The sequence below is a fragment of the Mustelus asterias genome, chromosome 5 (genome assembly GCF_964213995.1).
Source record: "Mustelus asterias chromosome 5, sMusAst1.hap1.1, whole genome shotgun sequence".
Classification (NCBI taxonomy): Eukaryota; Metazoa; Chordata; class Chondrichthyes; order Carcharhiniformes; family Triakidae; genus Mustelus; species Mustelus asterias.
Window position 1 is genome coordinate 24,083,649 of NC_135805.1, and position 12,320 is coordinate 24,095,968.

General features: G+C 44.4%; 2 protein-coding genes across 2 annotated transcripts in view; one reads left to right on the forward strand and one right to left on the reverse strand.

The window, feature by feature from the left end:
• Window positions 1-12,320, forward strand: part of nanp (N-acetylneuraminic acid phosphatase) — a 50,493-nt gene that overhangs the window by 12,649 nt on the left and 25,524 nt on the right. The window lies entirely within an intron of this gene.
• The window catches only part of polr1b (RNA polymerase I subunit B), a 33,001-nt gene continuing 31,502 nt past the window's right edge, over window positions 10,822-12,320 (reverse strand). The window contains exon 15 of the mRNA XM_078212283.1: window positions 10,822-11,757. Within this exon, the coding sequence (XP_078068409.1) occupies window positions 10,875-11,757 (883 nt within the window). The 3' untranslated portion in view covers window positions 10,822-10,874. The remainder of the gene's footprint in view (window positions 11,758-12,320) is intronic.

Below are 12,320 nucleotides of genomic sequence, written 5' to 3' on the forward strand. Positions count from 1 at the left end.
GACCATGGCTGATTCTCAATCTCAACACCATACTCCAGTGCTCTCCCCGTACCCTGGACGCCCTAAGAATCGGAAAATCTATTTCTTTTGTAAATATGTTCAGTGATTTGGCCTCCATAGCCTTCTGTGGTAGAGAATTGTATAGGTTCACCACCCTCTGATGAAGACATTTTTCCTCATCTCAATCCTAAATGGTTTACCCCGTAGCCTGAGACTGTGACCCATATTTCTAAACTCTCCAGCCAGAGCAAATAGCATCAGTCCTGTCAGAATTGTTTATGTTTCAATTAGGTTCCCTCTTATTCTTCAACTTCTATTGACTACAGGCCCAACTGACCCAATCTCTCCTCACACAACAATTGTGCCATCCCAGGGATCAGTCTGGTGAATCTTCGCTGCACTCATAAAGAATAGAATCATACAGCGCAAAAGAGACCTTTTGGCCCATCGAGTCTGCACCGACACATTAGAAACACCTGAACTCCCAGCTAATCCCAGCACTTGGCCCAGAGCCCTGAATGTTATGATATGCCAAGTGTGAGGCAATCTGCCTCTACCACCCTCCCAGGCAGCACATTCCAGACTGTCACCATCCTCTGGGTAAAAGCACTTTTGCTCACATCCCCCCTAAACCTCCTGCCTCTCACCTTGAACCTATGTCTCCTCGTGATTGACCCTTCAACTAAGAGGAACAGCTGCCTCTTATCCACTCTGTCCTCCTCCCTCCAGGCGATCCTTGAACCTGTGTCCATGTCTCTCATAATCTTGAACACCTCGATCAGGTCACCCCTCAGTCTTCTCTGCTCCAATGAAAACAACCCAAGCCTATCCAACCTCTCTTCATAACTTAAATGTTCCATCCCAGGCAGCATCCTGATGAATCCCCTCTGCACCCCCTCCAGTGCGTTCACGTCCTTCCGATAATATGGTGACCAGAACTGCACACAGTACGCTAGCTGTGGCTTCACCAAAGTTGTCACCAAACAACTCCAACATGACTTCCTGCTTTAGTAATCTATGCTTTGATCGATAAAGGCAAGTTTCCCATGTGCCTTTCCACCACCCTCAAGAGATTGTCCTCTTCCATTGATATACTCCCTCTATGGCAAATATATCCTGAGATAAAGCAATCAAAACTGCACACAATATGTATGGTCCCACCAAGGTCTTGTACAGCTGCAGTAACACATCCTTGCTCCTGAAGGCCAACATATCATTTCCCTTCTTATCTACTTGCTGGAACCTGCATGTTTACTTTCAGTGGTTGGTGTATTAGGACACCCAGGTCCCTTTGCATGTCAATATTTCCCAATCTATCACCATTTAACTAATACTCTACAATTCTGTTTCTCTATCCAAAGCGGATAACTTCACATTTATCCACATTTTACTGCATCTGCCCATTGATTTGCCCATTCACTAAACTTGTCTAAATCACTTTGAGATCTCTCATAACATCCTCCTCACCACTCATGTTCCCACCAGGGTTTCATGACATCAGCAAACTTGGAAATATTACTCATTAACGTGGGTTAATGAAAGAAAGTAAACGTGGATTTCGTAAGGACAAATCATGTTCAACTAACTTATTTGAATTTTTTGGTGAGGTAACTGAGAGGGGTTGATGAGGGCAATGCTGTCGATATAATATGTATAGACTTACAAAAGGTGGGTCACTGTCTGTGTGGAGTCTGCATGTTCTCCCCGTGTCTGTGTGGGTTTCATTCGAGTTCTCCGGTTTCCTCCCACAGTCCGAAAGACTGGTTAGGTGCATTGGCCATGCTAAATTCTTCCTCAGTGTACCCGAACAGATGCCGGAGTGTGGTGACTAGGGGACTTTCACAGTAACAGTAACTGGGGCGGCACGGTAGCACAGTGGTTAGCACTGCTGCTTCACAGCTCCAGGGTCCCGGGTTCGATTCCCGGCTCGGGTCACTGTCTGTGTGGAGTTTGCACATTCTCCTCGTGTCTGCGTGGGTTTCCTCCGGGTGCTCTGGTTTCCTCCCGCAGTCCAAAGATGTGCGGGTTAGGTTGATTGGCCAGGTTAAAAATTGCCCCTTAGAGTCCTGGAATGCGTAGGTTAGAGGGATTAGCAGGTAAAATATGTGGGGATAGGGCCTGGGTGGGATTGTGGTCGGTGCAGACTCGATGGGCCGAATGGCCTCCTTCTGCACTGTAGGGTTTCTATCTATGTAACTTCATTGCAGTGTTAATGTAAGTCTACTTGTGATACTAATAAATTTAAATAAACTTTGTTTGATAAAGTGTCACACAGCAGATTTATGACCAATGTTGGAACTCATAGAATTAAACTCATGGACAGTAGCATCATGGATATGAAACAGGCGGAGTGACAGGAAACAGAGAATGGTTGTGAACGGTTGTTTTTCACATTAGAGGAAGATTTATAATGGAGTTCCCCAGGTGTTGATGTTAGGAACCTTGCTTTTCCTAATATATATTAATAACCTAGACCTTGGTGAGGAATAAAGAAGTCTTGCTGCAATTGCACATGGCTTTGAGGCCACATCTGAAATATTGAATACAGTTAATCGTCATCATCATTGTTGACCAAGACAAAGATGTCATGTTCCTCCAGTAGGGAGGCGAAGCTCTTGTTGATCTCAGGGCCAAAATATAGAAATGGGATGACCACAATGAAGACTTTCACAGGACCAAAGGAAGGCAGATTGGAAAACAGCAAATGTGACGCCACTGTTTAAAAAAGGAGGTAGACAAAAGGCGGGTAACTATAGGCCGGTTAGCTTAACTTTTGTAGTTGGGAAAATGCTTAAATCTATCATCAAGGAAGAAATAGCGAGATATCTAGATATAAATTGTCCTATTGGTAAGACGCAGCATGGGTTCATGAAGGGCAGGTCATGTTTGACTAATTTGGTGGAATTTTTTGAGAACATTACATGTGCAGTGGACAATGGGGAATTTGTGGATGTGGCATATCTGGATTTCCAGAAGACATTTGACAAGGTGCTGCACCAATGACTGCTACATAAGGTAAAGGTGTACAGTGTTATGGGTAATGTATTAGCATGGATAGAGGATTGGTTAACTTACAGAAAGCAAAGAGTGGGGGTAAATGGGTGTTTTTCTGGTTGGCGATCAGTGACTAGTGGTGTGCTTCAGGGATCAGTGTTGGGACCGCAATTGTTTACGATTTACATAGATGATTTGGAGTTGGGGACCAAGTGTAGTGTGTCAAAATTCGCAGATGACACTAAGATGAGTGGCAGAGCCAAGTGTGCAGAGGACGCTGAAAGTCTGCAAAGGGATATAGATAATCTAAGTGAGTGGGCGAGGGTCTGGCAGATGGAGTACAATGTTGGTAAATGTGAGGTCATCCATTTTGGTAGGAATAACAGCAAAATGGACGATTATTTAAATAGTAAAAAATTGCAGCACGCTGCTGTGCAGAGGGACCTGGGTGTAGTTGTGCAAGAATCACAAGGAGTTGGTTTGCAGGTGCAGCAGGTAATTAAGAAGGCAAATGGAATTTTGTCCTTCATTGCGAGAGGGATGGAGTTTAAAAACAATGAGGTTATGTTGCAGCTGTATGGGTTCTGGTGAGGCCACACCTGGAGTACTGTGTACAGTTTTGGTCTCCTTACTTGAGAAAGGATATACTGGCACTGGAGGGGGTGCAGAGGAGGTCCACTAGGTTGATTCCGGAGTTGAGGGGGTTGGCTTATGAGGAGAGACTGAGTAGACTGGGGCTATACTCATTGGAATTCAGAAGAATGAGGGGAGATCTTATAGAAACATATAAGATTATGAAGGGAATAGATAAGATAGAAGCTGGGAAGTTGTTTCCACTGGCGGGTGAAACTAGAACTAGGGGGCAGGGCCTCAAAATAAGGGGGAGCAGATTTAGGACTGAGTTGAGGAGAAACTTCTTCACACAAAGGGTTGTGAATCTGTGGAATTCCTTGCCTAGTGAAGCAGTTGAGGCTACCTCATTGAATGTTTTTAAGGCAAGGATAGATACATTTTTGAACAGTAAAGGAATTAACGGTTATGGAGAGCGGGCGGGTAAGTGGAGCTGAGTCCAAGAAAAGATCAGCCATGATCTTATTGAATGGTGGAGCAGGCTTGAGGGGCCAGATGGCCAACTCATGCTCCTAGTGTTCTTATGTTCTAAGTCTTGATGGGTTTGGGTGAAATGGCTCCCAATCTGGTCACCACTGCGGTTCTGGAAGATATGAGTTTGACCTCAGCTTTAGTTCGGGGGTTCAGAAATGTCCATGTACTTGGCTTAGATCAAGCATCAGATCAACCCCGCTATGGGATGCAATGCCTTATCTTGTCAGCTTGCATCTTGTTTGTCTTTCTTGTGAGGACCATGAATTGAATTCAATTTGAATTTGATTTTTGGAGCAAGCATGGAATGGATTTGGGTTTGCCTGCGCCATTCTAAGCATTGGCTTTGTAACTTTAAGATTGGAGTAAAAAAAAAGGAAGGATACATTTGTGTTGGAGGCAGTACAGTCACAGTTCATTTGGATTGGTCCCTGGGATGCAGGGCGTTATCCAGTGATGACAGGCTGAGTAAATTGGCTCTATATTCTCTGGAGGTTTGAAGAATGTTAGGTGATTTCATTGAAACACACAGGATTCTGAAGGGGCCTGATTGAGTGGATGCTGAGATTGTTTCTGCTGGTCAGGGAATCTAAAATCCACAATCTCACAATAAGGGGCAGATCATTTAGAACTGAGATGAGAAGAAAATACCTCACCCAAAGGGAATTTAGAACCGTTGGAATTTGCAGCTCCAGACAGTTGTGTATGTACAATTGTTGAATACATTAAAGGCTGAGATAGACAGATATTTAGTCTCTCCGGGAATTAAGGGAAATGGGCAGTGGCTGAGAAAGTGGATTGAAGCTCAAGATCAACCAGATTGTATTTAACTGTCTGTGGAGTTTGCATGTTCGCCCCATGTCTGCGTGGGTTTCCTCCAGGTGCTCCAGTTTACCCTCACAATCCAAAGATGTGTAGGTTAGGTGGATTAGGCATGGGTCATCCAGACTCAAAACATTGGTTCTATTCTCCCCCCACAGATGCTGTCAGACCTGCTGAGATTTTCCAGCATTTTGTGTTTTTGTTTCAGATTCCAGCATCTGCAGTATTTTGCTTTTAACATTCTCAGTACGTTAAGTTTATACTCAAGTTTAAATATTCACTACAGTGCTGCCCGAGTGAATCGCACAAGAAGTTCACAAGATCATAGGCGGTTTATGGTACAGAAGGAGACCATTGCTCCATTGTGTCCGTGCTGATGGGAAATGAGTCACCCAGCCTAATCCCACTTTCCAGCATTTGGATCATAGTCTTGAAGGTTGCAACACTTAAGTGAGTAGCACAGTGGTTAGCATTGCTGCCTCACAGCGCCAGGGACCCTGGTTCAATTCCGGCCTCAGGTCACTGTCTGTGTGGAGTCTGCACGTTCTCCCCATGTCTGCGTGGGTTTCCTCCGGGTGCTCCGGTTTCCTCCCACACTCCAAAGATGTGCGGGTTAGGTTGATTGGCTATGCTAAATTGACCCTAATGACAGGGGGATTAGCAGGGTAAATGTGTGGGGTTACAGGAATAGGGCCTGGGTGGAATTGTGATCAGTTCAGACTCGATGGCCCGAAAGGCCTCCTTCTGCACTGTAGGGATTCTATGATTCTACACTTCAGGTGCATATCCAGACACCTTTTAAATGAGTTGCCTGTTTCTGCCTCTGCCTGAAAGGAAGGTAACAGAGAGTTCCAGACCTCCACAACTCTCTGGGTGAAATTATTTCTCATCTTCCCTCTAACCTTTCTACTAATCACTTTAAATCTGACCCCTCTGCTTATTGGGCCTTTCCTGTCCACTCTTTCCTGGCCCCTTACAATTTTGTACATTTCAATCAAATCTCCCCTCAGTTTCAAGAACAACTCTAGCCTATCCAATCTTTCCTCATAACTGCAATTTTCCAGTCCTGGCAACAGCCTCAAAAACCTCCTCTGTTCCCTCTCTAGAATAATTACATTCTTTCTCTAGTGAGATGACCAGAATTGCAGTGCTCAAATTGCAGCCTAATGTTTTTTTATCATTACGGCTTAACCTCCCCGCTCTTATATTCTGCCCCAATAAATAAAATGATTCCATATACCTTCTTAACCACCTTATGATCCTCGCCTGCTATCTTCAGGGTTCGGAGTACAAGGTCTCTCACTTCCTCTCCACCTCTCAGTATCCTCCCATTTAATGTTTATTCCCTTGCCTGGTTTGACCTCCCCAAACACATCACCTCACACTTCTCTGGGTTGAATTCCAATTGCCACTTTTCTGCCCACCTGGCAAGTCCATTGATATCTTCCTTCAATCTTCCTCGCGATCAATTGTCTAATTGTTGTGTCTGCAATCTTCTTGATCATCTCTCCCCACATTTACATCCAAATCATTTGCCACCATTGCTCCATTGTGTCCGTGCTGATGGGAAATGAGTCACCCAGCCTAATCCCACTTTCCAGCATTTGGATTATAGTCTTGAAGGTTACAACACTTAAGTGAGTGGCACAGTGGTTAGCACTGCTGCCTCACAGCGCCGGTAGACCCAGGTTCAATTCCAGCTTTGGGTCACTGTCTGTGTGGTGTTTGTATGTTCTCCCCGTGTCTACATTCTTCCGGGTGCTTCGGTTTCCTCCCACAGTCCAAAGATGTGTGGGTTAGGTGCATTGGCTATGCTAAATAGACCCTTAGTGTCAGGGGGATTAGCAGGGTCAATACATGGGGTTACAGGGATAGGGCCTGGATGGGATTGTTGTCAGTGCAGGCTTGATTCGAATGGCATATTCTCCGAATGGCCTCCTTCAGCACTGTTGGGATTCTATGATTTATGCCATGAAAAGCAGTGGGCCCAGTACTGACTGCTGTGAAACCCCACTGGAAACAGCCTTCCAGTCACAAAAATACAATTCCTTTTTTGTTTCCTGTCGCTGGACCAATTTTGTATCCAACTTGAGACATTTCCCTGGATCCCATGGCTGTTATTTTTTTAATTGGAATGTCATCGAGGAACCTTGTCAAAATCCATGTAGACCACATCAACCCTCCTTGTTACTTCCCGATGCCCACATTTCTTTAAGGTTTGAGGCATGTTCATAAGAATACACATTCAAATCGCTTACTCACAAATTAAAATGGGCGGCACGGTAGCACAGTGGTTAGCACTGCTGCTTCACAGCTCCAGGGTCCCGGGTTCGATTCCCAGCTCGGGTCACTGTCTGTGTGGAGTTTGCACATTCTCCTCGTGTCTGTGTGGGTTTCCTCCGGGTGCTCCGGTTTCCTCCCACAGTCCAAAGATGTGCGGGTTAGGTTGATTGGCCAGGTTAAAAAAATTGCCCCTTAAGAGTCCTAGGATGCGTAGGTTAGAGGGATTAGCGGGTAAAATATGTGGGGGTATGGCCTGGTTGGGATTGTGGTCGGTGCAGACTCGATGGGCCGAATGGCCTCCTTCTGCACTGTAGGGTTTCTATGGTTCTATGGTGTCCTGCAGTTATCATCTCATATAACCACAGGTTGACTGAAAGGTAAGAATGTACCTAGGAACAGAAGTGCACGTAGCTGTTGATGAAATCAGTGCACGAATCAGATAATGAAGATAAATGGATGGCACAAAGCTTTTTGTCAGAGCAGAATTTTTTTAAATGACGCTTGGTAACTGCAAGGCACCAATAGCTGTCTGCATTATATATAAACTGATTAAAATCAGATACTGCACAATTTTTGGCACAATCTTATGCTGCAGTTTCTGATCCACAATTAATTGCGCAAGTATAGTGCCTGTATATTATAGGAACTGCAGCCTGCTTCATTTTTTTGGCAACCTACAAATTTCAGTAACTCGCCTTCAAATTATTTTCAAAAACACAATATAGAAAAAATCTGCAGGACCAGGTGGTGCAGCTACGCCATAATGTATAGGTTTTTTTTTGAAAAGCACTGCATTTAAATTAAGTACAGTAAGAGATCTCACAACACCAGGTTAAAGTCCAACAGTCCAAACCTGTTGGACTTTAACCTGGGTGTTGTGAGACTTCTTACTGTACTTACCCCAGTCCAACGCCGGCATCGCCACATCATGGCTTTAAATTAAGTTACAGTCTGAACTGAGAGACTGAAGCATAATTCAACACATTTAAAATGTAATTTCTGCAATCTGAATTCAGTAATTATGCACGAGGAAGGTCCATCTTAATTCATCCACCCAGAGATTCCGATATCCATACAAAGTCAACCATTCCATAGCATACAACTCATAAAATCATACAACCCCTACAGTGGAGAGACCGTTTGGCCCAACGAGCCTGCGCCGACACCAATCCCACCCAGGCCCTATCTCTGTAACCCCATGTATTTACCCTGCTAATCTCCTAACACTAAGGGCAATCAATCCAACCCACACATCTTTGGACTGAGAGAGGAAACCCACGCAGACACAAAGAGAATATGCCAATTTCACATAGTTACCTGAGGCCAGAATTGTACCAGGGTCTCTGGCACGGTGAAGCAGCAGTGCTAACCACTGTGCCACCAAAACAATTATTTTTTTACAAAATATGTTTCTAGGGGGTTCACCTTTACTCCTGCTTGGATTCTATTCCACATATTGATAATTATGTGAAAAATGTTCTGATAATAATTCTAAAATAGCCTTTCACTTGTTTGAACCTGATTTACGCAAATGGATGTACCACCGGACTGTTGGTGACAAGGGGTGGAATATTGTGCCCTCCCCCAAAAGTGAACCTGGTGGAGGGGTGGCATTTAGTTGGAAGGGAAGGTGACAGGTAGGGACCTTGCTACCCTGAGTGAGTTCAGGATGTGAAGGCCCGTGGACAGAACTTGCTCAAACTTCCATGTTTCCGCAGTCTTTCCTCAAGATCCAGATACCTAATGCCTGGTAGTTCTTCTCTACACTGCCCCTAATGTTTCCCTTGTACCATAGTGACCCGAACTGAAATGCAAGATGCTTCTTTTTAATAAATTCATTCGTGGGACATGGGCGTCGCTGGCTGGCCAGCATTTATTGCCCATCCCTAGTTGCCCTTGAGAAAGTGTTGGTGAGCCGCCTTCTTGAATCGCTGCAGTCCATGCTCTGTGGCCCACAATGCCGTTACGGAGGGAATTCCAGGATTTTGACCCAGCAAAACGGCGATATATTTCCAAGTCAGGATGGTGAATGGCTTGGAGGGGAACTTGCAGGTGGTGGTGTGTCTGCTGCTCTTGTCCTTCTAGATGGAAATGATTGTGGGTGCCACAGTGTGTAATTTAAAATGATTAAGTTCCCTTGTGGGATTATGATGGTTATCACTTTGATCAGGAATTTTCACTCACAGGAAGCATGTTATAAATTTAGGAGAAGCAGCAACCCCAGCCTGCTGAAAGATTTCTTACAGAATTTCTGAATAGCTCTTTAATATCAGATCCTTGAAACTGCTCAAATATTTGCATAGTGAAAGACTAATAATATGTGCTAACATTTGATTCTTCAAATCATAGCCAGATTTGAGAGCCAGGTGCAAAGTTACAACAAGATAAGTCCCACTGGAATTTCTTGTGCAATAATTGAAGACTTGTATTGTATATTACCTTATCATAAATCCCTGAAATGTCTAATCGCATTCCACATCAGGCAAAATGCAGTCATTTTTATTGTGCCCAGAAATCTAGTAAATTTCAGAATTGGTGAATGACCAATTAATTGATTTTTTCCAGTGTTGGTTAAGTGAGAAATGTTAAAGACAGATGCCACAACTCCTGGTAAATTAGGATCCTAAATCCCTGCCCAAACCATTAGGACAGGTTGAAAATATTCAGTGTAACACCGCAACACTCAGCACTCTGTCATCAGTGAAAAAAAGTACCATTTCAAACTCCCTCGAGTTTCCCATTCTCTGTAACAAGTATAAGGTTATCAAGCAAACAGAATCCAGATTGGGAGGCACTGAAGATCAGAACAATAAACTGATGCATTGCACCCTGAAAGTCTCTTTCAAAGTAGCAGAGCTGAGATTCGAGAGTGGACTGCGGCAGTGGTTAGCACTGCTGCCTCTCAGCACCAGGAACCCAGGTTCGATTCCCAGCTTGGATGACTGTCTGTGTGGAATTTGCACATTCTCCCTGTGTCTGTGTGGGTTTCCTCTGGAGGAACAGTGCAAAGATGTGCGGGTTAGGTTGTTTGGACATGCTAAATTGACCCTATTGTCAGGGGGACTAGCTAGGGTAAATGTATGGGATTATGGGGATAGAGTGTGTGTGGTATCGTGGTCGATGCAGACTCGATGGGCCAAATGGCCTCATTCTGGACTGTAGGGATTCTATGGAAACCTCAAGTGGATGATAAGGAACCCTATTAGCAGGGAGGAAATTTTAAAAAAGCATCTTTTCTTGAAAAATAAATGTTATTTACTGGTTGTGCTGTGTCCACAGCAGCAGCGCTCAAGATTGGGCATTGAGACTGCAATTTCTTTTAGCACACGTAACAAAATTACAGATTCACGCACAAAAAATATTTTGTAAATATTGCTGTTGTGGTATACAATTCACCCTAAAGCTTCGCTGGCAATGCAACTTCCGACACATTAGCTGCAACCAGTCAAAAACAACTTAATTCTCAAATAAATCCCACAAGATGTCAATGCATGTGCTGCCACCAAGAGTCTGCAGCAAGATCTGAATATAAATCGGCCGGAAACAGTTTTACTGCTCTTTCAGCATGGTACAGCTTTTACCATGTGCTATCATTCCTCACTCTGTACAAAATATACAAACTGAGTGAAATACATTTATTAAAAAGAAAACCCCGCTGAAATGAGCCCGCCATATCATCTCACGTCCAGTCGAATGTTAATGTTCATTGCTGCCAGTTCAGCTACAAAGTATCGGAAAACATAAGGCACGGAGACAATCTCAATGGTGTCTGACTGGTGACAGAGAGTACACTGATATTTCCTATGACGCGTGGCTGACCATGATGGTGGGGGCTTTTCCAGTATTGGCGACAGAAGGCTGCCGCACTTGATGCAAACATGAGCAACAGATCTGTCAGAACAATTGAAGAGGCGGTCTTGAAGCAAGAAGGATGTTCCGTGGGCCAGCAGGGCATCACGTTCCATCTCCCCAAATCGAATACCGCCTTGGACATTTCTCCCTCCCAGGGGCTGGTTGGTCACCTTATCCCTCGTCCCAGTAGTTCTAACTTGGAACTTGTCGGACACCATGTGTCGCAGGCGCTGATAGTAAACCACTCCAATGAAAATATCAGCCTCCAGCTCCAACCCACTGATGCCGCTGTAGAGCTTTTCCGTGCCATAGTAGTTGTATCCAGCAGCCTGCAGCATCTTCCCGAAGTATTCTAGGGCAGAGTTTTCCTCAGAGAAGGTGAACGGTGTGGCGTCATGGCACAGTCCGTGCATGGCGGCAGATTTACCCGCCATGCTTTCAATCAGCATCCCGATGGTCATACGGGAAGGGAATCCATGGGGATTGAACAGAATGTCTGGCATCATTCCACTCTCTGTGAACGGCATGTCTTCCGCTGGCCACAAACGACTCAAGATGCCCTTTTGTCCATGCCGGCTCGCAAACTTATCTCCAATAGTGGGGTTACGAGGGACCCTCATAGTGATGCACACACGCTTAAATGGTGCAGTTCCATTATCATTACTGCAGACTTTGATGTTATCCACCACACAGCTTTCTTTGCTCCTGCAGAAAAACAAGCAACATTTTTTTTATAAAGTTAAATCTATTCACAATCTTTAAAGCTCAGTATCTGGTTAAAAAGTACCCAACCACAAGCTTTTAACGTTACCATAAGTTTCAACAATAGTAACTTTGACCGCAAACTAATCTACGAACCGGAAATGAACAAAGTCAGAAGTGGCCACGCGCTGCCAAAACTTCTAGAGATCAACATGCAACATTTTTTTGGAAGATTGCATCACTGGGCCCATGAGAAAGGGAAAGTTTTGCTTCATCCTGCAAGTGTGATGTGGGAAAAACTGTTCTCACAGCGACTGATTCAAGTCTGGGCATTGCCTGACAGTGCGGTGGAGACATTCAAGAGGGCGTTAGATGATTATTTGAATAGGAACAACGTGCAGGGGTATGGGGAAAAGGCAGTCATGATTTTTGTTTGGAGAGTCAGTACAGGCATGATGGGCCAAATGGTCTCCTTCTGCACCGTAATAATCCTGTGATGTTACTGAAACATCCCAAAATCATATCCCACATTATTTTTCGAAGCACAGCTACTGTCACTATGTAGC